Source organism: Anopheles stephensi, unplaced genomic scaffold (assembly GCF_013141755.1).
Source record: "Anopheles stephensi strain Indian unplaced genomic scaffold, UCI_ANSTEP_V1.0 ucontig10, whole genome shotgun sequence".
Lineage (NCBI taxonomy): Eukaryota > Metazoa > Arthropoda > Insecta > Diptera > Culicidae > Anopheles > Anopheles stephensi.
The window spans coordinates 16,282-41,106 of NW_023405014.1; the positions used below are offsets into that span (position 1 = coordinate 16,282).

General features: G+C 47.3%; 7 protein-coding genes across 9 annotated transcripts; 4 read left to right on the plus strand and 3 right to left on the minus strand.

The window, feature by feature from the left end:
* The first annotated feature begins 663 nt into the window (after positions 1-663).
* On the plus strand, positions 664-3,447 carry LOC118515231 (SET and MYND domain-containing protein 4-like). Its single transcript, XM_036061916.1, has 6 exons — positions 664-1,034; positions 1,249-2,008; positions 2,070-2,222; positions 2,286-2,459; positions 2,538-2,877; positions 2,956-3,447. Exons 1-6 carry the CDS (start codon positions 728-730, stop codon positions 3,169-3,171), a joined length of 1,950 nt encoding a protein of 649 aa, XP_035917809.1. The 5' UTR covers positions 664-727; the 3' UTR covers positions 3,172-3,447.
* A 194-nt stretch (positions 3,448-3,641) lies between these two features.
* LOC118515229 (SET and MYND domain-containing protein DDB_G0284059-like) lies at positions 3,642-6,322 on the plus strand. Its single transcript, XM_036061915.1, has 4 exons — positions 3,642-4,084; positions 4,348-4,543; positions 4,617-5,201; positions 5,291-6,322. Exons 1-4 carry the CDS (start codon positions 3,784-3,786, stop codon positions 6,162-6,164), a joined length of 1,956 nt encoding a protein of 651 aa, XP_035917808.1. The 5' UTR covers positions 3,642-3,783; the 3' UTR covers positions 6,165-6,322.
* Positions 6,323-6,830: 508 nt separating this feature from the next.
* LOC118515233 (minor histocompatibility antigen H13-like) lies at positions 6,831-9,435 on the plus strand. Its single transcript, XM_036061918.1, is given in 3 exon segments — positions 6,831-7,350; positions 7,352-8,358; positions 8,438-9,435. Coding segments are annotated over 3 exon segments (1,230 nt in total). The 5' UTR covers positions 6,831-7,254; the 3' UTR covers positions 8,565-9,435.
* Positions 9,436-9,509: 74 nt separating this feature from the next.
* Positions 9,510-10,478, minus strand: LOC118515235 (proteasome subunit beta type-2-like). Its single transcript, XM_036061920.1, has 2 exons — positions 10,271-10,478; positions 9,510-10,169 (listed from the first exon to the last, which is right to left on the minus strand). The coding sequence occupies exons 1-2, from the start codon at positions 10,359-10,361 to the stop codon at positions 9,643-9,645; spliced, it is 618 nt and encodes a 205-aa protein (XP_035917813.1). The 5' UTR covers positions 10,362-10,478; the 3' UTR covers positions 9,510-9,642.
* Positions 10,479-10,744: 266 nt separating this feature from the next.
* Positions 10,745-18,656, plus strand: LOC118515232 (crossover junction endonuclease MUS81-like). Of its 3 annotated transcripts, XR_004906992.1 has the most exons (5): positions 10,745-11,872; positions 11,961-12,365; positions 15,060-15,315; positions 16,856-17,190; positions 17,256-18,656. XR_004906992.1 is itself a non-coding variant. In XM_036061917.1 (2 exons), the coding sequence occupies exons 1-2, from the start codon at positions 10,868-10,870 to the stop codon at positions 12,342-12,344; spliced, it is 1,389 nt and encodes a 462-aa protein (XP_035917810.1). In that variant the 5' UTR covers positions 10,745-10,867; the 3' UTR covers positions 12,345-12,423. The 3 variants fall into 3 exon arrangements, 1 of the variants encoding a protein (XP_035917810.1); XR_004906993.1 differs by lacking the exon at positions 15,060-15,315; XM_036061917.1 differs by lacking the exons at positions 15,060-15,315; positions 16,856-17,190; positions 17,256-18,656 and having other exon boundaries at positions 11,961-12,423.
* LOC118515234 (venom protease-like) lies at positions 11,904-14,451 on the minus strand. Its single transcript, XM_036061919.1, has 4 exons — positions 14,114-14,451; positions 13,806-14,039; positions 13,428-13,695; positions 11,904-12,983 (listed from the first exon to the last, which is right to left on the minus strand). The coding sequence occupies exons 1-4, from the start codon at positions 14,229-14,231 to the stop codon at positions 12,395-12,397; spliced, it is 1,209 nt and encodes a 402-aa protein (XP_035917812.1). The 5' UTR covers positions 14,232-14,451; the 3' UTR covers positions 11,904-12,394.
* LOC118515236 (hypertrehalosaemic prohormone-like) lies at positions 16,774-17,736 on the minus strand. Its single transcript, XM_036061921.1, has 3 exons — positions 17,485-17,736; positions 17,240-17,374; positions 16,774-17,167 (listed from the first exon to the last, which is right to left on the minus strand). Exons 1-3 carry the CDS (start codon positions 17,551-17,553, stop codon positions 17,129-17,131), a joined length of 243 nt encoding a protein of 80 aa, XP_035917814.1. The 5' UTR covers positions 17,554-17,736; the 3' UTR covers positions 16,774-17,128.
* Positions 18,657-24,825: the final 6,169 nt, after the last annotated feature.

Here is a 24,825-nt window from a genome sequence, read left to right on the forward strand (position 1 = left end):
GGGACCGTCACTGGGAACATTTATTAGGAGAAAATATGAGTACATGAAGATGCATTAGAATAACTTCCACATATTAAAATTCCCATTCCTCGCGCCAAGTTATTCGTATCAACTTCTCTTTCTATTCGGTCATAAAAGATGGGAAAAAAATTACAGCAACGTTTGACAATAAAACTGCTCTTTCCCAAAAACAAAAAAGAATGAGATCATTTTCATGCCCACCTAATGATAATAAAGCAAACGTTTCTAGTGATAAAAAAAAACATCCGAAATATTTAAACCAGAATGCCATTGCTCGCACGGGATAATAATATCACCCCCGCACGAGCATGAAAATGTCCCTGGCTTCCCAGCTGGTTCATTTTATCAACAGAAAAGTGAAAAAGGAAAAAAACAAACAGGTTTTTCCCTATCAATGCATGAATGAATTTTGCGCACGAGCATCCGAATCGTGTCATTACCAACGCGCTGCATCATAGTGAACACAAACATTGCGTCTGATCATGCGCACCCTGAACATCCGTTGCGCACCCTGATGCGTTTATCAAGCGTTGCGCAAGGAACGTTGGTAGACGTTACACGCGGCCCGTAACACTTGTGACTATTATTAAAACAAAGAAATTTGGCGGAACGCTTCAGAGCGAACGATGTACATTTCATTCATCGGGCGATTGTGAACCGCAAACGGTCTAACGGAGTTTTGTGTACTAGCTTTCCAGTGCATGCGATGGAGGTCAGCACGGAGGAAGGATATTTCCACAAGTACGCGAAAAAGTTCCGCCGGACGGTGACGGCGAAAGAGTTCGACCAGTTCGCCCGCCTAGCGACGGATCAGGAACGGTTCGCGTTTGTGAACGAGCTGAAATGGCGCGTAGTGAATGAATTACCGCTCGAGCAGTCGTTAGATAAGGGTAAATGCTTGGAGCAAGCCCTGCACCACAAGGAGCACGGTGATCGATTGCAGCGCGAGGAGGATTGGGCTGGGGCACTGAAGCGTTACAATCAGAGCTATTTACTGCTGCCAGAAGAAAGCGGTAAGTAAGAAGGGGCCCCCTCACAGGAATAAAGTCATTAAAAGTTTTATGCATTTATAAGCCCCTAAATTCAGTCAATAAAATCGGTTTTATAGCTGTGCGACGCGTGTGAAAGCATATGCCCCTAGCACGCAACGGGTTTCTATGGGGTCCTATTAAGTTAGCTGTTTGAAGTAGGATTTTGGCAACTAATCAATCTCCATTCCATCTCCAGCACTCGAGAAAGCGTACCTGCTAGATAATCGATCGCGGGTACTGCTGCAGCTTGGCAAACTCGACCAATCGTTGGAGGATGCAGATCGGGCAATCGCTTACGGCTATCCAGCCGAACAGCTGGCAACGATCTGGGAGCGCAAGGCGCGTATCTACCAAACCAAGAAGGATTTCAAAACGGCCGTCGAGTGTTTCGACCAGGCGGTCCACTATCTGGCGCATCGTGCCACTTTAACGCCGGCGGAACGGGAGGCAAGGATTGAGGAGCTGAAAAAGCTCACCGACACCGTGTACTATCAGTATAAAAACGTACAGAAGTACCTAGAACCGCCCAAAGGCACACGCCCGTTTCAACCACAGCTGGACGGGAACGTGCAGTACGATAGCACCGAGACGGAGGGTCGTTTTGCCACGGCCAAGGCAAATCTACGTCCTAATCAGACGATTCTGAAAGAGAAACCACACGCGGCGACCCTGCTGAAAGAGTACAGCGGTACGCACTGTAGCGATTGTTTCGAGCGGATCGAGGTGCTGTACTGTTGTCCGAACTGTACCGACGTAGTGTTTTGTTCGGGCCGGTGTGAGCGGAATGGGTGTGGAAGCTACCATCGGTACGAGTGCGGATATTTGGGCTCGCTGTGGAAGTCCGGCGCTACTATCGTTAGCTTGCTGGCACTGAGAATCGTAACGCAGAAGCCTGCCGCTTACTTCGACGAGATACGTCCAGAGTTGCCGGGATTAAGCGCCAGCGTTACGGATAAGTATGTATAGGGGGCACCAGCTAAGTTTGGGCTATTTGGGTCACGCGTATTCTATTCACAGGCTCCCGGATGATGACTATCGGAAGATATTTAATCTCGTCACACACTCCGATAAGCGTAGCGCGGAGGACAATCTCATCTGGACGCTAATGGCTACCATGCTCAACTCGGTCCTGAGGATGTCGAACTACCGGGAAGAACCACAGGAAGATAAGTAAGTATGGCAAAACGGTAAGCATCACCAATAAGTACCATTAACATACCCATTCTGACTCAGCTTTCTAGGATATCTTCTGCTGCACAATCTGCAGATCGTCAACTACAATGCGCATGACGTGTCCGAGGTGCAGCGCAAGCATGCGAACGACACCGGACTGTCGGTCGCCGTGGGAGCCGCGCTCTACCCAATGTTGGCACTGTTCAATCACTCCTGCGATCCCGGTATTGTGCGGTAATGGTGCTTCCTCATTAGCATGCCTTTTTGCCTCTATTGCGTGGTGTGACCTGTGGGCTGGCCATTTGTTCGCAGGTACTTCACCGGCACGACCGTGCACGTTCGGACGATTAAGAATATCGCTGCCGGTGCGATAATCGCTGAAAACTATGGACCACTTTACACGCGAATGTCCCGCCCGGAGCGTCGCCAACTGTTGGCCACCAATTACATGTTCGAGTGCAACTGTCAGGCTTGTGCGGCCGATTGGCCCACGTGCGCGAACATGATCCACTCGTTAATACGGTTCCGGTGTACGGGGGCTGCCGGTTGCCGGGAGGCCGTACCGTACGATCTTCACTCGGACTGCCAGGGTGTGCGGTGTGGCGCCTGTGGACACATCGTAGACGTTGGTGAACGGATCCGGCTGCTACGGGTGAGTTGAGAAAGTCTCGTTGACCTTGCAGCTGGCACCATTATACTGATGATGCGTTCGTTGGTGTTTCTCCCGCAGGAAGCGAACATGATCAGCCGGTTCAACGAGGCAAGCCATCTCTATCAGGTAGGATTGCTAGAGCACGCACTGTCCAAGTATGCGGCGATCATGCTGATCTTGGACGAGGTGCTCGTACCACCGTATCGCGATTATCACATGTGCCAGCAGGGTATGCGGCGCTGCTGTCTCGATCTCGGAAGCTGTTACGTCTCGTGCCCCGGCAGCGATAAGTAACACATCATTCTCCAACATTCTGCCAACAGAAGAGGAAAAAAACCAAAAAGATCACATTCATTCGAACGGTTCAGAACACGTGGTTGTTGGGTTGTTGTTTACAACGGTACGCAGAAGACGCGTTGTCATGGGTACGTACCTGTGCCTCTATACGAACAGCTCCACTAAGCCGGAACGTTCCGACGTATTGATCGAAAAACTTCCGCCTGTTTGCGCTGTTGCGTAAATAAAACCGGCCAGCTCCAATGAGCCGTTGGCCTTACGCGTGCGCACCGATTCCCGCGGTTGAAGTTTCGATTTTGTAAACAAATACACCATCCGCCATCCGAAACCGCAACAGGATGATCTCGCTTGCTCTACTCGACATTAGAATCGCCACAGGCACATTCAAACGGGAGTTCTAAAAATATATGAAAAAACCCTCGCTTTCGCTTTTCGCGCTGCATCGAGGGCGAGGAAAAGTGAGAGACAGAACAGTATTGTCCCGCGGACCACATTCAGCGGGTGACGTTTCGTGACTTAGGGATTAGAGCAATAGGCGATCACCGCAGTTGATCGTCGCTGTCCACGTTCTATCACAGTGCACACCCACAGCCCTCCGAGCAGGACAGGATGGAAATTTATCACAAAGATGGAACATTTCCTAGGTATTGCGAAGCGGTACGGAAATCGCTCGATCCCAACAAGTTCAAAGAGTTCGCCCAGCTCACTAGCAACGAGGAACGGTTCCGGTTTGTCAGTGGGTTACGTTCGATCGTGGACGAGCTGCAGCTGAAGCGAGAATACAATGGAAAGGGTATGGAGCAGGCCGTTGCGCTGAAAACGCTCGGCAATAAGGCGTTTCAGGCGGAACGATGGAATGAGGCTCTCGTGTTCTACAACAAGTGCTATCTGTCCACCCCGAAGGAAAATGGTAAGTGTGGCAACAGTCGGGAATGCACATAACCTCAATCGCTCGCGAACCGGCGAGCTATATTTGGAAGCAATGTTTTGTGTCTATCGGCTGGTGACACCCAGTTGCGTCAGGTGTGTGGCATCAACGAACGGACCACGTAGACGTTGCGGATGGTGGACGGACTGTGAACGGAAGGTGGACGAAACTGATGAATGCTGCATGTTGTTGTATTTTAGAATAATAGCGAATCCTTTGTTTTTTTCATTCCGATTGACTTTCAGTACAAGAAAAATCAATCATACTGGCCAACAGGAGCGCCGCCTTGTATCATCTGGAAAAGTATGACCTCGCGCTCAGGGATATCCAGCGTGCGTTGGCCCATCAGTATCCCAAACAGATGATGTACAAGCTAACGGAACGGAAGGCACGCTGCTATCTGGCAAAGAAGGACTATGAGGCCGCGCTCGAATGTTTCAAGTACGTTTCGAATCCTGGAAAGTGCGCCGTCTGCCCAGCGCTTCATCAGGTATCCTCTTTTATCCATCCGCAGAGCAACGGTCACCGCACTGGACGATTCAAATCTGCCCCTGGAACGTAGGCAAAAGCTGGAACGTGACGCACAGATCATGATCAACGTGCTGCCCAAAAACGTCGAGACGGAAAGGAAGCACAAGAAAAAGGCATCGGCCAAAGCTAGTGCGGCCCAACCCGTACCGAAAGTGCCGGATCATTTCGTGGACCAAGCGCTGTGGTTCGACGAAACGCAGGATGAGGGTCGTTTCGCGCGTACCAGCGCCGACCTGAAACCGAACACGATTCTGCTGCTGGAGCGTCCGCACGTGTCGGCTTTGCTGGAGGACTACAGTTTGGATCACTGCACGCACTGCTTCAAGCGTGTCTCGGTACCGATCGCATGCCCGCTGTGTGCCGACGTAGTGTTCTGTTCCGACGAGTGTGAGGCGAAGGCGAACGCTACCTACCACCGGTACGAGTGCGGTTTCCTCCCAATTCTGTGGGGTTCGGGTGCGTCCATCACGTGCCACATGGCGCTGCGCATGATCACGCAAAAGTCGGAGGAATATTTCATGAAGATGAAGCCGGAACTAGCCGGGCTGACTAATGAGCAGATCGATAAGTAAGTACGGCAAACGCGCTTGACCTTTTCCGGGGAACGGGGAAATTTATGCACCATTTAATGCCGTCTCAAAACATTCCCATTCCCAGATTGCCGGTCGATGACTACCGCAAGGTGTACAAGCTAGTCACCCATGAGTCAACACGATCGCCAGAGGACTTTTTCCAGCGAACGCTGATGGCGACGCTGCTGAACGTGTGTCTCACGCTGGGCGGGTATGGCAACTGTCCGCAGGAGCAAGCATTCATCGGAGGGCTGCTGGTGCACAATCTGCAACTGTTGCAGTTCAACGCGCACGAGGTGTCGGAGATGATACGCGAAACACCGGACGATATTGGCAAGTCTACGTTCATCGGCGGTGCACTTTATCCTACGCTGGCCCTGTTCAACCATTCGTGTGACCCGGGCGTTACCCGCTACTATCGGGGCAATCAGGTGTGTGTGCGCACGGTCAAAAACATCCCAGCAAGCGCGATGGTGGCCGAAAACTATGGCCCCCTGTTTACGCAGGTGCGACGCGATGAGCGCCGTGCCACGCTGCTGAATCAGTACCGGTTCACGTGCCAGTGTGTGCCGTGCACGGAGAATTGGCCACTGTTTACCGAGATGGACCCGAACATTATCCGGTTCCGGTGTGACGGTGGCAAGATTTGCTCGAACGTGCTGATCATACCGGCCGAAGTGAACGATTTCATGGTCCAGTGTACCGAGTGTGGTGAGCATACCAACATTATGAAGGGACTAAAATCGCTGCAGGACACGGATATGCTGTTCAAATCGGCCACCCGGCTCCATTCGGCTGGCGAGTACGAAGCAGCGCTACGGAAGTATGTCGAAATGATGGAAACGATGAGTGAGGTGTTGGTTCCACCTTACCGGGACTATCATCTCTGCCAGCAGGGGCTGCGTGCCTGCATGCTGGAGTTTGGTAACCGTCACACCAAAACGGTGGCAAAAAAGTGAAGACAAGCTGGCGCTCTGCGCTAGGGAAGACAATTTGCTGCACGCATTGAATTGCGGCTTGATTAAGATGCACCCAGGTGATGCTTGCTTTGTAACGTTGTACATTTTTAAACATTTTACCATTACCTGATTGCAATAAACACTTTTTTGGATTTAACTATGGTGCGTAAGAAAACCAACTGATGAATGTTAAAGAAATAAGCGGAGAGGGGAGGCAAACTAAGGACTTAAACATTGCATTGTTTTCATGAAAGAAGGAATAAAAAATCGCCTAAGATTGTCGTGTAACTAAATGTAACGCCGTTAGTGCACGTTTCCAAGCGACGATACAACGCCTGTGGGTATGCAATATTCTGTTTGAAAAACGCACAGGTAAACAACTTTTCACTTCAGTGCCACGATTGCCAGGCAAGGTAACCATATATTGTGCACAGTGGGTGCTGTCCATTTTGAGAGAATAATAACTCGAAACCATCCCTTCCTGAGCACCATTTGCGAATCATTAATATTTTTGGTATTGTATAAAATTGAACTGAAAATGCGCCACGTTAGATAGCCATCGATTGAGTTGTATGAAAATAATAAAAGCAAATAAAACCACCTCGTCTAAGTCCCACCTCATCCATGGCGCGCTCTGTACACCTTGGCCCGTTGACTTCTCTTTGACACGCATTCAGTTTATGCCAGCCGGAGAAAACAACCAGTTTTGCGTACGCGTATAGCAGCAGCATCGGAAAAGTGAGGTGGCTTTTCTTCACCGAAACGAACGCGCGGCACTCGGGCCACTTTTTGGTGTGCGGTGTCCTACGTAGAGGCGCGTAGTAAATGTATCTGCTTTTTGTTTGGCGTTCTTCTTCACCACACAAACCAATCTCATCGTTCGCATTTGTTTGTTTATCTGTGGCGCATGTGAGTGTTTGAATGTGTCGTCCCTCCCGCTCATCGTAGGCAAATAGTGCAGAAACGACGTACGTGTCACTACGTGTGCCGTGATTAGCAGAGCGTAGCAGTTTGTCGCACAAGGATCGGTTCACGGAAGCACGGGAAGCACAACAGTTCGGACACAACCACAGCAGATCAGGCAGACACCATGGCCGAGGTTGTGGAGGAAGTGATCGCACAGATCCAGGAAAATCTGACCGCCACCGTTGAGGGGGCTGTCGAGGAAGGAGCCGCAACGAACGCAACCGGGGAAAACGCCATCAACGCCGGAAGGTATGGCGCTAGCATATGGCACGCTGGTCGTGATGGCCCTGCTGCCAATCTTCTTCGGCTCACTGCGTTCCGTCAAGCATCACAAGGAACAGTCGACGGCTTTTGCGAAAACGGGCGAAAAGCCGGACACGATGTCCTCCAAGGACGCGATGATGTTCCCCATCATGGCATCGTGCGCCCTGTTCGGGCTGTACATGTTCTTCAAGATCTTCTCGAAGGAAAACATCAACTACCTGCTGACGGGCTACTTTTTCTTCCTCGGTGTGATGGCCCTGTCGCATCTGCTTAGCCCGGTCATCAGCTCGCTGATTCCGGCCTCCATCCCGAAGATTCCGTACCACCTGTCGTTCGTGCAGGGTCCGCAGGAGGGTGGCGAAAAGAAAAGCAAGGAAAAGAAGTACCTCATCGATTACCGGTTCACGACGCACGACGTGGTGTGTTTCATCGTGGCACTCATCATTAGCGTGTGGTATCTGGTGCAGAAGCACTGGATCGCCAACAATCTGCTCGGTCTGTCGTTTGCCGTGAATGGGGTCGAGTTGCTGCACCTGAACAACATCGCGACCGGATGCATTTTGCTGTGCGGTCTGTTTGTGTACGACATCTTCTGGGTGTTTGGCACGAACGTGATGGTTACGGTGGCGAAATCGTTCGAGGCGCCCATCAAGATCGTGTTCCCCCAGGACCTTATGACGAACGGGCTGTCGGCATCGAACTTTGCCGTGCTCGGGCTGGGCGATATCGTCATACCGGGCATTTTCATTGCGTTGCTGCTGCGCTTCGACAATAGCTTGAAGCGTAAAAGCAAGACCTACTTCTACGCCACATTCATCGCGTACTTCGTCGGTCTCCTGGCAACGATATTCGTAATGCACGTGTTCAAACACGCACAACCTGCGCTGCTGTACCTGGTGCCGGCCTGCTTAGGTACCCCGCTGCTGCTCGCGGTGCTCAAGGGTGATCTGAAGAAACTGTTAGCGTAAGTACATCAAACGCCGGGTTCGCTGGTACGAAGGCAAGGGTGATATCCTGGAATGTGTCTTTCTTTTTTTTTGCAGATACGAAGACCACCCGGAGGAGAAGCCGAAGGTGTCGAAAAAAGAAAACAACGCCAACGCGGAAAAATCTACACCGCCCGCGAAAAAGGAAACGAAAGCAAAGAAGGAAGCGAAAAAGGCCAAGTAAACTCGATCTCAACGTCCGGCAACCGCTCCATCCTTCTTCTCTCCAATTCTTTCTCCCTCTCTTCCCAACTCTTTGCTCGTCAAGGATTGATTGTGTGACCTTCTTTAGATGCTATAAGTATCCTCTGTTATAGTGCAAGTGAGAGTTAAGACCGTAAAATCTACAATCACCGTACAAGTTTGAAGAAAAACCAGCTCCATTCGTATACAAATGCAACTTTTCAAACTTATCGGAAGAAGAGGAATTGCGTGTGCAAAGCCCGCAGCCTTTAGGACCATTTTGTTAGACATTTGATGGGCTTTCTGTCCACCCTTTTGTGCAGTGATTCTGGGATGTAAATTATTACTAGTGTCGGTATTTAGGTTTTGTTTCATTTATCTACGCGACACCTATTACCACTACTACTGCCCGGCAGCAGCAATAGTTCGTGTGCAATAACAATAAAACGCCAACAGCACAAACTTACTAAGTTACTTACACGGGCGCGTTTCTAGCAAGCGATAAAGTTTTCCACAGTACACAGACATACAGCCAGCTCGGAGGCGGAGGAACCTATTTGACTGAAAATCCTATATTATTTGACTGAGAAGTGAACCGTCGAATTGAAACAACAATCCCCCCACATGGGAGGAGTGGATGAAAACTGGCATCCAAATTCGATTGGCGAAGTCGTGCTAGAAAAAAAAAATCATAGGCAAATTTTGATACAGCGCCACTAGGAGACCGGGGGTGGGCCAAATGGGAATGCCCACCCCACCAGCAGTGCAGCAGTGGGATGTAAAATACTATAAATGTAAATTGAGGGCAGCGCAACCTCTGGAGGAAACATTCACAATTTGCGGTTCCAATAAAGTATTTTAATCTCTCGGAGGATGCTTTGTGAAGATGACCTGTTGGTGCACGATTGAAAAGAAAGAACACACTATTTCTATTATATGCGAACAATTTGGATTGATACATTTTATAAACTTTTATGTAGATTGGTTTTATTCCGAATACAAGACAAAAATCCTTCCCCCCACACCGAACATAGAACGCCCCCGAGAAGGCAAACGGTCGCGCAGTGTGTTTGTGTCACCTAGGCAGCGGAAGCCTGCTTCAGCGATTCCGGCGTAATATCGTCAAGATACTTTACGCCTTCCTTATCTATCACGGCCACCTTAAAGTTGGGCAGGTTCAAAATCAACCGCTTGTGAATCTCGGTCACCCCTTTGCGGAAAATTTCGTACGCTTCCTTCTGCGTGATTTTGTCGTGATGGTACCGGTCGAAGATACTGTTCACAAACATGCCACCGTAACCGTGTGCCGCATGCTTAACCGGCAGCGAGTTGGCCAAATAGTCGATGTAGTGCAGCTGTGGACCATCCACCTCATCGTAACCACCGACCAGAATGTTGACATGGTACGGTGTGCGGGAGCGCAGATAGTCGGCCAAATTGCGGCGAGTAAAGTGTGCCGCCGCTTTCGGCCCTAGCTCGTACCCGTTGCGCATTCGGTACAGCAGTATGTTTTTGCTAATGTACTCGGTGAACTGTACACGATCGCCCGCCTCGCCCATGGTGGCCATCATCAGGTTATCGGACACCTTCAAGATCTTGTCTTCGTCTACAGTAGTATGATATAGAAATAGACGGACAGACAGAGGTTAGGAAGAATGACGAGCGGATATGTTTTGATCGGCGGCGGTCAGTTCGCTCGGTACTTACCGTCCTTCAGCACCATGATGGAATGGGCGTGCGTGCAATCGGCGGCCAGCATCACGAAATCCGGACCGCGAATTCCCATTAAAGCTTCCATGTTTTAAAACAACACTGTGCAAGATCTCTTCGCAATGAAATTAAGTTTACAGGCGTTCAGTTGTTTCGGTGAAGATGCCGATGAGACCGTGAGAATGACAAACAAGAAATTTATTGTCATTCGCTTGACGTTTCGTTGCCGATGCTGACCAAGGTGTATATACTTCAACATATCGGGGTGGGCTGGCATGTTGAAAGTTGGCCCAAGCAATCCAGCTTTTTTATGATATTAAAAGACTTTTATTGGCTTATATATTTTTTAAATTTATTTATATTAAGAAAAGTGTTATTGATAGTCGAAGGAAGAAATAACTGCAAACTACATGGAATAAACAACACAAAAATGAGGGTGATATCTCACCGATTCATGATTGTATGCATCTTGTTTGATGACGCTCGCATATCAGCTGTGTTGATTGAACCGCCAAAACGAATACCGGCTTCAAGCAAACAAGTATCCGGTTCTAAGTTTGTTGCAAATAAAATCAATTTAAAATTGTGTACGCCATGTCACCAGCCAAATACAGTGTGAAGTTAGTAAGGGAAGGTGAAACCATCGAACAATGCACCACACAGAACGCAAATCTTCGACGAATAGGCGTTCGTTTGAAGCGTCCGAACCCGCTGTTCGAAGTGTGGCTGGAAGAGATGATTGCCAAAGCGGAGGAAAAAAACACGATGGGTAAAATAGCGCTCCAGAAAGCACTCAACTCCTTACGCCGGTATCCGCTTCCGCTGGCATCGGGACGGGACTGTATTGTGCTGATGGATTTCGGCAAAACAATCTGTGACAACCTCGATCGACGGCTGAAAGCATACCTTGCCAGCGGCGGGCGTGTAACGACGGATCACAGTGGCGCCATCGAGGCAATCTTGAACGACGAACAGGCGGAATACTACCGTGAGCTAACTGAAGCTTGTCGTATAAATGCAGAAGAACCAGCGCAGGAAGTAGAACCGATAGAAGAAGCAATGCCAAACGATTCCATATTTGATCACGTACCTGTTGCTGCTGTTAGCTTAGGAGATGGGGATTTTGTTCGTATATCGCACCCGAAAGCGATTCTGCTGGTAGACACGTGTGAAACGATTGGCAAATCGAAGAGCAGTCTCGATCGAACACTGCAACAGCTGGCACAGCACTCCGTCGCACATGAAGTCCGCCGGCTAACCGTGGGTGATTTTGCGTGGATCGTAAAAGCCGACGACGGACGCGAGTTTCTGCTGCCGTACATACTGGAGCGCAAGCGGATAGATGATCTGGCAAGCAGCATCAAGGACGGGCGGTTTCACGAGCAAAAGTTTCGTCTAAAGCAGTGCGGACTGCCAAACGTGATCTACCTGATCGAGCATTTGGGAAACAATCGACAGGTCGGTGTACCGGAGGCAACGCTAACGCAGGCGGCGCTCAACACCTACGTTCAGGGGTTTACGGTAAAGTACACGGAAAACCATCATCACACCGTGCTCTACCTTTCGGTGATGACGAACTTTCTGAACAATTATCTCAAGGTAAGTAATCAGAGACGGACACGCGTTGGACTGCTTTTTTGTCGTGTAGTATTAACAAACAGCTTGCGTTACATGCTTATTCCTATAGGATAAACTATACCTGAACGTTACCGATCGACCCGCTTCGGATGATCCGCGCGACGCTTTCCGCTTTTCCAGCCAAACGGTCCCGCTACTATCGTTTGATTACTTCTACAAACAATCGGCGAAAACGCGCGACAGCACCGTTCAGGACGTTTTCATGAAGCAGCTGCTGCAGATAAAGCTGCTGACGATCGAGAAGGTGAACGCGATCGTGGATAAGTACCCGACCCCGCAGCGACTGTTCCGGGCGTACGAGCGGTGCCCCAGCGAGACCGAACGCCAGCGCCTGCTAAACCTACCGTACGGACCGACGAACCGGATGATTGGAGAGAAGCTGAGCAAAATCATCTACCAGCTAATGATGAGCGAACGGTACAACACTTCCTAGCGCGTGCTGCCCTAAGCAAAGGTACTGTGCATTTACGTTACGGATTTGCTTTAAAAAATCAAATTCTCTATCCACGAAAGATACGGGTAGACGGTTGTGTACACTGCCGGTACACCGGCCAATCCACAGTTTTGCCCGAACGAGGTAATGCCGATCACGGTGTAGGTGCAGTACACGTTAGCATCGTTGTACACCTGCAACGGTCCACCGGAATCACCCTGGCAGGTGTCTTTGGTGGAATTGCGCGACCCGGCACACATCTGCGTGGTGGCGTTCAGTCCGGTGCGCAGTTTACGGGTCGGTTCGAACAGCTCTGCACACTCGTCGAACCGGAACCTGTCCAGCGTCACCTTGAGCAGTGCACTGCTTTGCTCCAGACCGAACCCGATCGCACCCCAACCCGTCGCAATGGCACGCTGCTGCGTGAAGATTTCTTCCACTGGCAGGCAGATGGGACGTATGTAGGGGCTGAAGATCACCTTACGGTTAAGCTTGATCAGAGCAATATCGTTGTAGTGTGACGTTTGCTTGTACTCGGGATGGGGAATGCGTTCGGCGACGTCATAATCCTCCGGGAAGGCTTCATCCGTCGATGAGCTCAACGATAACTCGCCCAGCCGTATAATGGTGGCTGGTCCACTGAAATTGAAACGGGTTTAAGGGAAAGGAAAAGCTCAAGATTAAGAGCAAGGAATCGAAAATCTCTATAAATTATTTATCAAATTGACAACGCGTCACTCACAATATTTGCCCACAAAATAGCTTGATTAATTATCAAATGTTTAGGCAACAACGAATCACTATTTGGAGCTCGCAATATTCTCCCGAACCATTGCTCCGAAGGTCAGATCAATTTGCTTGCAACAACAAGTTTGATCTTCTTGCGTCCCTTAACACTGCATTACAATCAAACCAATTAATCGCATCAAACTGGATGAGATTTGAAAAACAATTCAGCCATTACTGGACTACCGATTCATGAACCGACCCGTGCCATCGGGGGCCTTGAAATGGAAAGTTTTTATACTACTTTCATATTAGAAAAGTCCTAAAATAAGCAAATCACAAATAACTAATACTTACAAATTGCTGGACGTTAGGCAGTGCCCTGCCGTCAGCACGAACCGGTCGGATACGAGCGATCCTCCGCACAGATACCGTATATCGGGTGTCTCGCCGAAACCAATCAGTGCCATATGGGGGAACTCACGCGCTTTTGCCAGCTCACCGTCCACTATCAGCTCCACTGCCGTGTGGCCACATTTATCAAGCGTTTGCAGCTTTGGCTCGGCTGCGGTTAGCGTGTTAACGTATTCCTTTGAAAATACCGCCTGTCCGTATTCTGCGCACTCTGTGGTGAAACATCCCCCAAAGGCCGGGTCGAGAACAAAGCCAGATATGTGAACAAAACAGTTTCTTCTTTTGGATATTATAAAACAAAAAAAAAAACCTTCAACGTACTTTCCGCGACCCGTTGATGATTGTTGCGTGTCGTTGCGGGTTGGGGAGTCGTCGATGCTACGGATGTGGTGGTATCCGCCTGCGGACAGCAAACAATCTGTACACGATCGATGAAGCCACACTTGGTAGGATTTCCCCGTCGATTGCGAATATCATCAATTACGGGCGCACACTCGGAAACGAGTCGGCAGATACCAGGTTCGTTCGTACGCTGCACTGTGCACTTGTCACCGACTGTCAAGCCGTAAGGTGGATAAAACCATTATGCTTCCAATTCTCGTGGGTTATTCTACTAGCCACGAGCTTACCTTCTAAATCTGCACGCACCACACCTCCGATGGCAAACAGTAGCAACACGATCGAAAGAAGCGCCGGCGATGACGCATCATCGCGATGCCGGAAACGTACGTCGATGCGGGAACCCATCTTCACTGCTCCAGTTCAGCGCTACGAATGCGCCCGATTCGCGATCGCGATCACTTCGATTGGGGCTGCGTGTAGCGGTGAGCACAACATGGCTTTACTGTTCTCACGCAGCAAACAATCATTTGATAGAAACGTGCGGTCCACACTCATCCGCCAGTTCAAATTCGCTTGTTGAAAGCTGTAGCTGGGTGGATTCAGAACTCTCAACCCTCCTCCCGGCGTTTCGTATTTCTGTTTGGGGCCAGTTTCGTTATTCGTCGCTCGTTTAGATAGAGGAATTGAGGAAAGAACAGGTTTTGCACTTGCCATGCACCTTACGCACGGCGCAGTCTTGATGTGAGGTGGAGTCTTTGTTCTTTTGAGTGGATTCAGACGAGTTGTCCGGTTCTTGTTGGTATGCCGGTTTTCGTACTTCCCTTAAAACATGTTTGGGGTGATTTATGGCGCTCACGATTACATTGGATGAACGTTGATTTAGTTTTAAAGTACATGTACAGGTGGTGTTCTGTCCATACAGCTGGTGGTTCCATGCTTGTTGTTCGTGATCGTGCCCTGCATTGTATTATTTCAGTTGTGCGATAATGAAAAAGAGTTCAAGAGGTTACGGCCTACGCGTGTATTCTATTCGTTCTTGAAGCTTTATTTTTGTTGTTGTTTTTTATTTAAAACATATAGATGATTTGAAACTATATGATTATCATGAATAAATTGCTCCCCTTGGCTAATCTCTAATGAAATTTATTGTTTTTGAGCTAACACGGTTTTTTTTTACTTTGAAGAAAATTTGTTGCAATTTATACTTTATTACAAATATGATTCTCGATGAAGGATAATGGTGAAGCCGCTGCAAAGACGAGCTCTAAGTGCTGTACGGTCGTGCACCGAATTAAACTCGCCAGGCCCTGGTGGGCTGGTCATGTTATGAAAATGACACCGGACGATTCAGCCCTTAATAGGTAGGCACAAACTGAGATGGAGTGAAGGCATTGATGCGTCGGCCAGAACGGCCGGGATAATCGATTGCCAGACGACGGTGCGTTGGACCGTGTGCGGTATCGAGGATAATTGAAACAGGACAAGATAAGTAAGTAGTAGGTTCTCGTTTTTAATTAGATCGATTGTTCTAGCGTTAAAAAAAATCACACAATATCTTACCGAAAACTAGTTGAAAAATTAGGTGTATAAATTCAGAAGGCCCAGTGTTATGTGAAAAAAATGTACCCATGAATCATCTTGGATTTCATGGATAAAGCTCCTTAGAAGTTCGTGCATTCTTCCAATACGCATTAGAGGGACTGCAATAAGAGCGGCCTAGACCGTCACGTCAGACAACATGTATGGTCCATTTATTTTTTAGAGTCTCTGTGAGTGAACTCATGGCCACAGCAGGTGAAGCAAGCGTGACTAACCTGCTAAAGAGACAAACGCGGGATGTTTTAACACTCCTGCGAGAGAGTAGTTCAAATTCGACGCCTTTGCTTTATCATTTTTCCAATTTTCGGTTACACGTACAGCGACTTAATGTATGAATTGCCAATAATTTTCGCGATGGCGATAGTAAATCATTTCCTGTGTATCTTTTACCACACTCGAGTCGGGTTTTCGTTCCTAAATCGTAGATCACCATTTGCCATTCCGAGGCTCTTATCAGTTAGTTATCTGACCGGCGATGTAACTTGTGTATACGGCCATATCGAATTCTGACATTCCAAAGACCTTTCTTTTTGGCATTGTAATTAACTTTATTAACGTTTACCTCTATTAGAGCCTGTTATATCAGATCTCATCTCGATTACAAAATCCATAAGGTAAAGAGTCATTGAATAATACAATATTATATAAAGTTATCGCTTATTTGTGAAAAGTAGACGAGCATATGTATCTATATTGTGTTTCCATCTTGCCAAAAATTTCGTGTGGGGAACTCATCTCTCCCTTTCTCTTGCTCTTTTCGGCTGTTATTCCGTGTGTGTAACTGGCGTCATTAATTTTTCTTAATTCTTATCGGTGTCTTAATCGTCTTATCCGTCTTATCGGAATCTTAGACGGTGTGGTGTAATCACCAGTGTACAACAGTCCAACCCATTCTTTTTCCTTATCCAACTGATGCTCCCTTATCCAGATCGTGCTTAGCGGTGGTCGATGAAGAGAAAAGAAAGCGCTTGACTGAGAGCGATCGAAAATGGTCGGCATTCCACTAGTTGGAAGCGACGACGTTTTCGTATCGCTTAAATATCGGTACGATTTCTCAGTGTGATTCTCATAGTTTTCAATCTGAGACCACTAGTTGTAACGTGGAATGATGAAGTTTGGAATCGTTCGAGTCAAGCTAGAAAATGGTTTGCAGCGTTTGCAGACACTTGATTGCCGGTTGTTTGCTTCAAGCAATCGTTTCAAGTTTGTCTCCGCTCGCTACCTTTTCCGTTGCATTGATTCATGGTTCCCTCTGATCACGTGAAGAAAATGTAAAATAATCCTATTTTAGATTTCTCATTTTGTTTTTGTCCACACCCCCCTTCAGTGGTGCATTTCTGTACCATCGTTATAACTTATGCCATATTGTTTATTTTGTTGTTGGTGGTGGTTTTGTCACATTGAATCCTTCCGCGCCGGTGATGGAGCAGCACGCGAGACGACCTCTATTTACATTCGTAACATCAAAGGCTGAACTGATGGTGAAGTCCTTCGTACAAGAGATGGTTTCTTGACCGAACGAATCGAATCGAAGGGATAAGGAAAATCTGCATCCTTCCTGCCAGAAAACTGCCGGTGATGGTGAGCCTTTCGTTGTCGTATTCGAACAACGAAATTGGAGTGGCAAGAGGAATCCGGAACCGTGTAAGATGGGACACAATCGCATCCCCTTCAACCGCGACGTAACTGCATGGTGGAACCGTCTACTTCTGGCTGCAGTCAACAATCTTCTGAGCTTCGGCCTGTGTCGGATAGGAACGGTTAAGTAAGTAGCTGTGCAACGAATTTTCCAACCAACGCGGGCTTGAACCAACCTGAATCATTCGGTAGATGACGAGCAGCGAGTCAACCGGTGTTTTGCACGCGTCCTGCTGCCCGAAGCTACTGCCGAGCGGATTAATTCCCATCGCGCCTGGCGAACGCTTGCCCCAGGCCGGCGTGAAGGTCAGCTGTGGAACGAACGGTATTCCATTAGCCTCATCTTTAAGGGCACGGTCGCGTACTTCGCTCCATCGCCGAGGGTTTTCGGGTCGCGCGGTAAACATCCATCTGTGCTTACCTGTGCTTCGCAGATGAACATCAAAGAGGCGCAAATCAGAAGGACGCCCAACAGCTTCACGGTATCCATATCGTTTGCGAGATCTCGGCGGTAGATTAATTAGAATTTTGTTATTTGCTTTTTAATGTTTGCTTGCCCGCGCTGCAACTGGACGCTCGGTGTACCCCGGTGGTGGTGGGCGCTCGGATTGAATGGCTGCGTGGCTGTGCTTGCGGTAACGTGTTCCGATTGAATGATGCGGCGTGTCTGAATTCTGCCTGGTCGCTCGGTGTGCTTTTTTATACCAAAACGCCTAGCCAGCCAGCCAGCCAGCCAGCCAGCCAGCCAGCCAGTCCTTGTACGGTTTCCGAAGCCAATGCAATGCTTATTCGCTCCCCGGACATAGGACAAGGATGTTAGGAAGGAAAAAACTGGCTCCTATGATTGAGCGGGAGTAATTAAAGATCTATCCAGCTTCCAGTTGCACGGTGTCCTTACGTACTTAGTCGCGATTCGTACGAATGTGGTGATGCTGGGAGGTTGTTCGATATTTAGTTCTTTTTTTAAATTATCAATGCTTTCATCGAACGCTTTTGCTTCCCAGAGTTGCGTTGCTACTCGTCATGTATCCCAGAGTGAAGCATCGAAGCTGATGCTTTAGATGTTGTAAATCAATATGTAATCGGTACGATTTGTTTAAGTCCCACAAACATAGGTAAAAATCTACATGCATGATGTTTATGCAACGCAAAGCAATAGCCTGATATTCCAAGTTAAAGATTTTTTGCTGGCCGTATTCTCCAAGAATTGTAATTCGTATTTATTTAGAGAAAAGAAAATGATTTCTTTAGGCCCATTTAAATGATGTGTTAAATAATGTTAAGCAAAAATATAAAATTTTAACGCTCTTATAATGCGGAGGATCTGTTTGACAGCCATTTGGGAGCGAATTTCTTTATTTATAGATCAAGCTAAATATGTAGAACTGTGATTTATGGTACGATCATTTGGCAATAGAAGTCTAAGATACATTATGCATGAAGCATAAATGAAATGCGTTTGTGAGAGAGAATGTATAAGACTTTCCTTCAATTGAATTGTTCGTTCAAGTGTTTTTTTAAAGTATTATATATATTTTTTAATGTTAAAACATAACGGGAATGAAAATCATTGTTAAAATATATAAAACAAAATAAGTTGTGATATCCGTTTTTTTTTTATTACACTACCACCGGGTCGTTTCTTATGAAGGGAAAATATATTTTGAGTTTGATAAATATAAGAATAAATTGAGAAATTCCTAATCGCATCTTCTAACCTATAATTTTCTTCTCCTCGCTCTAAAATCTTGACAAATAAGTTGTATTGCTGCTCGTGCTGTCACAGTCAGAGTCGGATTATCTTCTTTTCCCTTTTGGTCTACTTAGGGTAGAGGACGTCTATTAGACATGGGCAGCTCGCCAATCCTTTTCCAGAAAAATCCGTTCCAGGGCTGCTGGCCTCTTACCACGACTACTTCTGATCTCCGCCTCCGATTCGACTCCCATTAATCCAGCCAACAAGCCTGCAACTTCCTAGTGGGGCTTGCATGCCCCACGTCACGTGCCCCATCGCAGGCGCATTGGCGTCCTCTGTCAGCATAATTCGAAACTGATGCCCGTAGAGTGAATTCCCTACGCGTCAGTGTGCGATACATCTAGCAATTTTGGGTTACTGGATCGCGGGAGTTTCATCTATCACCTCGAGTTCATCACCGTCAACTGCGTCCAAGGCGGGCTTTTTCACGGTCAGAGCCTCCGCCTAGTAGGTACTCTGCCTTCGTCGTATTGAGCCTCAATCCAACCATATGACCCTCGCGTTTCAGTAGATACTTGCGTTTTAATAGTGGCGATTAGCGAAGCCAAGGTAATGTAGAGATCGTCTGAAAATTGAGTCCCGGAAGTCGAAGTTTACGGTTCGCAAAACACACCTGCCAAAGCAATGTTGAGCACCAAAATGAAGGGTTCAATCCCCTTTTTCGGTCCTCGATGATATTGGAACGATTTCTACGGATCATCCCAAGGACTCCGTACTGTTGCATGGTGTTCTATAGTTTTGGTACGATCTATGGTATCGTCAAAGGTCTTGAAGTCAATGAACAGGTGGTGAATGCCTGGGGATCTGATGCCCTCGACATTTCTATAGGATCTGCCGTAGAGTCGATTTTCTTCCAACAAATCCAGCATAACTCCAGAAAAAGGATAACTCCTTCCGCGTTGCCGCACATAACGACCATAGGATTAAGTCCACTTCGTCCCGCGATCAACTGCTTGAAACAGTATCCGGACTCACCATAAATAGCCCTACGCAAAATATCTCTACTCCAATGGAATTATAAAAACATCCCTATTGGCGATGTTTTTAGGGGACATTTTAAAAGTTTTCGAACATGGAATTCAAAAATATATCATCGAATCAAACGCATGCGCAAGGGGGGAAATCAAGAATCTCCCTCCTTTCGCAAACGTTTGATTCACTTCACAGAGGGGACCAACCAATACACTGGTAATTTGTTGCACCACTACAACCATATCCTCTCGGTTCACCCGAACTCTGCCCAGTGAACGGTCCGAACGGAAAGGATTCGGAACGAAATTGTGTGCCCCGTTTTGTTCATTCCAAACCGAAGGTTCATCCCTACTGCCCGGTCAGCTGATAGCGAAATGGATAGAAAACAACAGATGCTCCTTCGCCCTGCCTTCCCAACATCACCGGGTGTAGAGTCCGCGCTTAGCAGCGTGAGCACGCTGACACGGATATGGGGATGTTTTCGCCATAAGAAAACGAGTGTTCTCCTACCGTTGCCATTGGACAGGCGGTGGAAAGTGAAACCCCTTGGCTTTGCACATCGGTTCGCGCCGGTAAACAGGGTAACGGTATGCAAAGCAACAATTGCCCGCCTGGTTGCGCTTTACCAACATTGACTGTCAGGAAGAATGCCGGCGGATATCGCTCTGGCTGTCTCTCGACGCCTCCTCAGAGTCGATGATAGACCAACTCCTTCGATGTACACACATACACAGTTCTCCGGCGGATGCGGAAGGCACGGCTAAACTAAATCGCGGGCACAAACAAGGAAATGGAACTGAAATGGAAGTAGCTACGGTACTTTGTTGTTTCAACCGTCGAGTCTTTGCGCCAATCCATGCTTACAATCAAACTTTATGCTGACGTCCCGGTCCCTCACCGAGGTGTGTGTCGTGCCGGGGAGGATGCCGCGCGTCTGCTGAGAAACCCGAACCGAGGAGTGTTCGGTCGGTCTATGAATTTTTCATGCCCAACATCCCCAATCGGCAGCTGTCGGATTTCGTTATAAAGTCGCATATTAACGTCACGGCCGCAGACACAGGTTGGTTCGTGGATTCGATTAGTTGGCGGAAAAGCGCACCAGCAAGCTAGGGTGCTGATGTTGCTTGAAGTTTTGCTGCCTGCTTATGGTTGCAGCAAAAACCCCCCACACCGAAGGTAATCTGTACTTTACGGTTTTTTCTTTTCGTAAAAACAAGCTGGGTTTTAGTGCGGTTTAGTTCTGTTTGCATGTTCCCATCCCCATTTTGATGCACGATAGGTTTATTTCTTCCATATGCAGCTTCTAGCCAGGCACTGGGGATGCATTCTTCTCACATGCTTGTTGCTCATCGGCTTACTTTAAACATCAGTACAATTGCAGCTGGCCGCTTTTTTGCTTGTGGTAAGGGATTAATTAACGATGGAAAGCTTTACTACTCTTTCCGGGTCTGTCAAGGGATTAGTAATTCAATAGGAGTACGGGCGGTGAGCTTTAAGAGTGTCGGTGGGTGGGACTTTAAAGCGCAGTTGTGCAAGTTGCTGCAAAGTCTCGACCAGGAACTACCACCACGTGACTCGAGTCTTTGCTCACGTCTCTGTTTCCAACTCGTTTCCAATAGAGAGCGTGGGCATGTGTCGCATCCTTCCCTACTGTCGGCCACGCCAGATCAAAAGTGTCCCGGGTCGTTTTAGTCAATTCCTTACTGCCCCGATCGTTTTTCGGTCGTAAAATTGATGCTAATGGGATGATGATGTACTTCAAATTGCCTCATAAATATCTCGCCCGTTCCGTTGTTCCGGCGCTCCCGGACCGATTGGCCAAACGATTTTTGAACAGGTTGCATAATACTTTAGCTACTTAATGCATCCTCATCCCGTCGCTCCCATCCCTCCACATTCCGTCTCCGGATTCAATCATTCCTCAGCCATGCAACAACACGTTGCGGTTTCGACAGTAGGTACATCCGTGGCGCCAATAACGGCCGACGACTTAATGAAGAGCTTAAGAAACGCTACTTTTCGAGTGGAATATTAATGCACGGCTTAGTCGGGGAGCGGTGATAAGGTATTTGTTACGGTGGAGGACAAGTAAAATCCAACTAATTAATCGGTCTCGTGCAGCCATGAAATTCCGATTTATCACTGAGCTAAAAGAGGGGATTTCCAAGGAATTTGGGGCTGGGGGTGAAAAAACTGGGAAGAATTTCAATTGTCCAGCAAAGGTTCGGCTTGTTATTTATTACCTCGAAATGCGTTACGATGCGTGTGAATCACGCATATCGTGCCCGCACGGTTCAATGAGATGGAAATGGAATGTGATATGTTTAATTGATGGTTTAAGGCAATTTCTGCGAAACGACACTTGGGAAATAGAAATCGGAAATAGAGAGAGAGAGAGAGAGAGGGAGAGAGAAACTACTACCGTATGCGCATCATCGAGTGTTTTTTTCCGAACGTAATCAATTTGCATATTTTATCGAATGAAAAAAAGCATTCCCCGGTATGGAGGCCTGGTGGAGGCGCCTGGTAGTTTGTACGAAAGGAAATAAAACGACAACACAGAACCAACAAAAAAAAAACAGAACTTTTACTGGAATTTTCCACACCTGTGTGTTTGGAACCAGCCAGCATCCTTACATTATCATCGCCTCTTAAAATGTCGTGGTAAACACCGTTTCCAAAGCACGAAACTTGTTTCGCTTCTGCGAAGTGGTTCTTGAGCTTCGCAAAAGTTCATCCGTTATTGGAATTTTAAAGCATGTCGTCGAAAGGATTTTTTCGTTTCGTTTTGTTTGTCTGTTCCGTTTTGCTCTGCTACTACTTTTGTATCGGTATCTGTTTGAATTTCGGTTTCTATCGGTGAGTGGTTTTTTTCATGCCTTTCTCCGTTTTACGTACCGGGGGTTAATATTTTTTGGCATAGATTGGTCATCATTTTATGTGTCCCTTTTTTTTGTTTGGACCCGTTACAGCAGCACGATAGCAGACAAAAAAACAAACCTAACTTGTTTGCTCGCAGAATATGAAATCATTCTGGTGAAAATCATTTGAAGTATCCCCTGCGGCGGCGCGATACTCGGTTCGTTGAAAGGGTCATAATGCAATGCAATCTAAAGCAAATTGTATGGAAAATTACTACATAGAAATCGACGAAGAGGAACAAAAGGAAGAAAAAAAGAATGAAAAAAACACCGGAAGAGATCACCCGGGACGCTGCTTGGAGAGTCAGTGGAGTTCATCGATACTTTTGGCTGTTTGTTCGTTGCTTCGTGATTCTGGTGAGGCATCAACCGGTACCGAACAGACGCTAATAAAAAGCCATTAATAAAATGTTAAGTTACCGTACGGGACGAAACAGAAATCAATATTCGATCCCAATACGGCCCTTGGGCGGCGGGTTCGAAGGATGTTTGTATCTTAATCTTGTGCTTCGTTTTATTGCGAGCCCGTCACCAAGCCACGGTCAAATCCTTCGCTGTGTGGAGTGCGGTGCAATGAAATGTAAACAAAAGAAACAAACAATAGCGAACCAAGGACAACGGTGGATGCTTCGGAGGAAAAAAAATCGGAGAAAAGCAAGACGAGAAAAAAAGGGGAAAGCAATGTCATGGACCTTAGTGTTTTTATGCTTTGACTTACACTCGAAGCTGGACCGGTTGGTTCGGAATATAGGCAAAGTAGCAGTAGAGTAGCACATCGTGTATGATCAATTATTGATGGCATGAGAAACTAAAAGCGAGTTCCGCTCTTAACAAGCAGCTACAAATGCCTTCGAAAGGTTCCGGGAGTATACCGGTAGCTGTTGAATGAACGGGATGAAAATCCATTATATGATCCTTGTAAGTATGGAGAGCATTTTGCGAGGTTTTAGTCACTTTAAAGAACTGTAGTTTCGTTTTGTGTTAGTAGTCCAGACAGTGGATTGACTGACTGATCAGTGGTTAGCCTGACCAGAGCTCTCTGGCGGGAGAGCCTCTTCGTATGGCTCTTGAAACCTTTAAGGTTCGGTTTGTAAGTTTTCCTTATAAGGCAAGGGTGTTGGACCCCTTGGCGTCAAGGTTTTTTGGCAGATGAGGAAGCTTAGCTGGCTTTTTAACTTCGATGTCTTTCAGTAGATAAAGTCCCTTCAAGTTCGTATGAGATATCTTAGTAGATGAACCATAGTCGAGGAGATCCCTATTTTAGTTTTTGTTTCTCGGCACATGAGACTTAAACATCTCTTGGTAGACGAGGTTTCTTGAATGAGATCAAGTGGCAGACGACGGCTTAGACGCCAAAAGCCCTTAGAAAGATGTGGTTTCTAAAAGGGATACCCACTTCTAGAAAGAAGAAAGTTATTCAGGGGCTATTCAGACAAGGATGCCCCCGCTGCTGGAGACAGCGAAGTCGAGCGGTTAAACTTGCCGTTAGGCTGACTATCCAGCTGGGGGTAAATAAGGTCCAAGAAATTCCCCAGGCTTGAATGATGACTTTACCGTAAAAAAAGATTTTTAAAATTATTAATGTTCAAGCCTCGATCGCTAGGGGGACAGAGGACTTTAACATCAGACTAGAGATCGCAAAGCTGTTTGCAGAACGGTCGAACCTAAACAGAGCTCTAGAAACAACATCCGGAGTTAATGCTACCTGTCCACAGATGATGCTTTCCGTCTGTATCCTTTTATCAAATGTGATTTTTTTATAAAAGAGATAACATTACAAGTATTACAATTCAATCGCCATCAGAAAGGGTTATCCATGTTAACACATTCTAGGAGTTTAGGTTCCCTTAGTCCCGGATAACGGGATAGTTACTACAACCGAAACCCACGACATGATGATTTTTTACTCACTCTATCTCTGTTGGTCAACCTGCTGGAGCTGTTATGGCTAAAAATTGAAAGCTCGTTCTGGCCGGAAAACTGTAGTGATTTTTCATCCAGTCATTCCGGACCTTCCCTTTGCATCCGCTCGTTCCATCCGTTGAGTGAGAGAGTTGTTAAAACCATTCCCCCACGCGTTCTTTGCCAGATGATGATTGAAATAATCGATTTA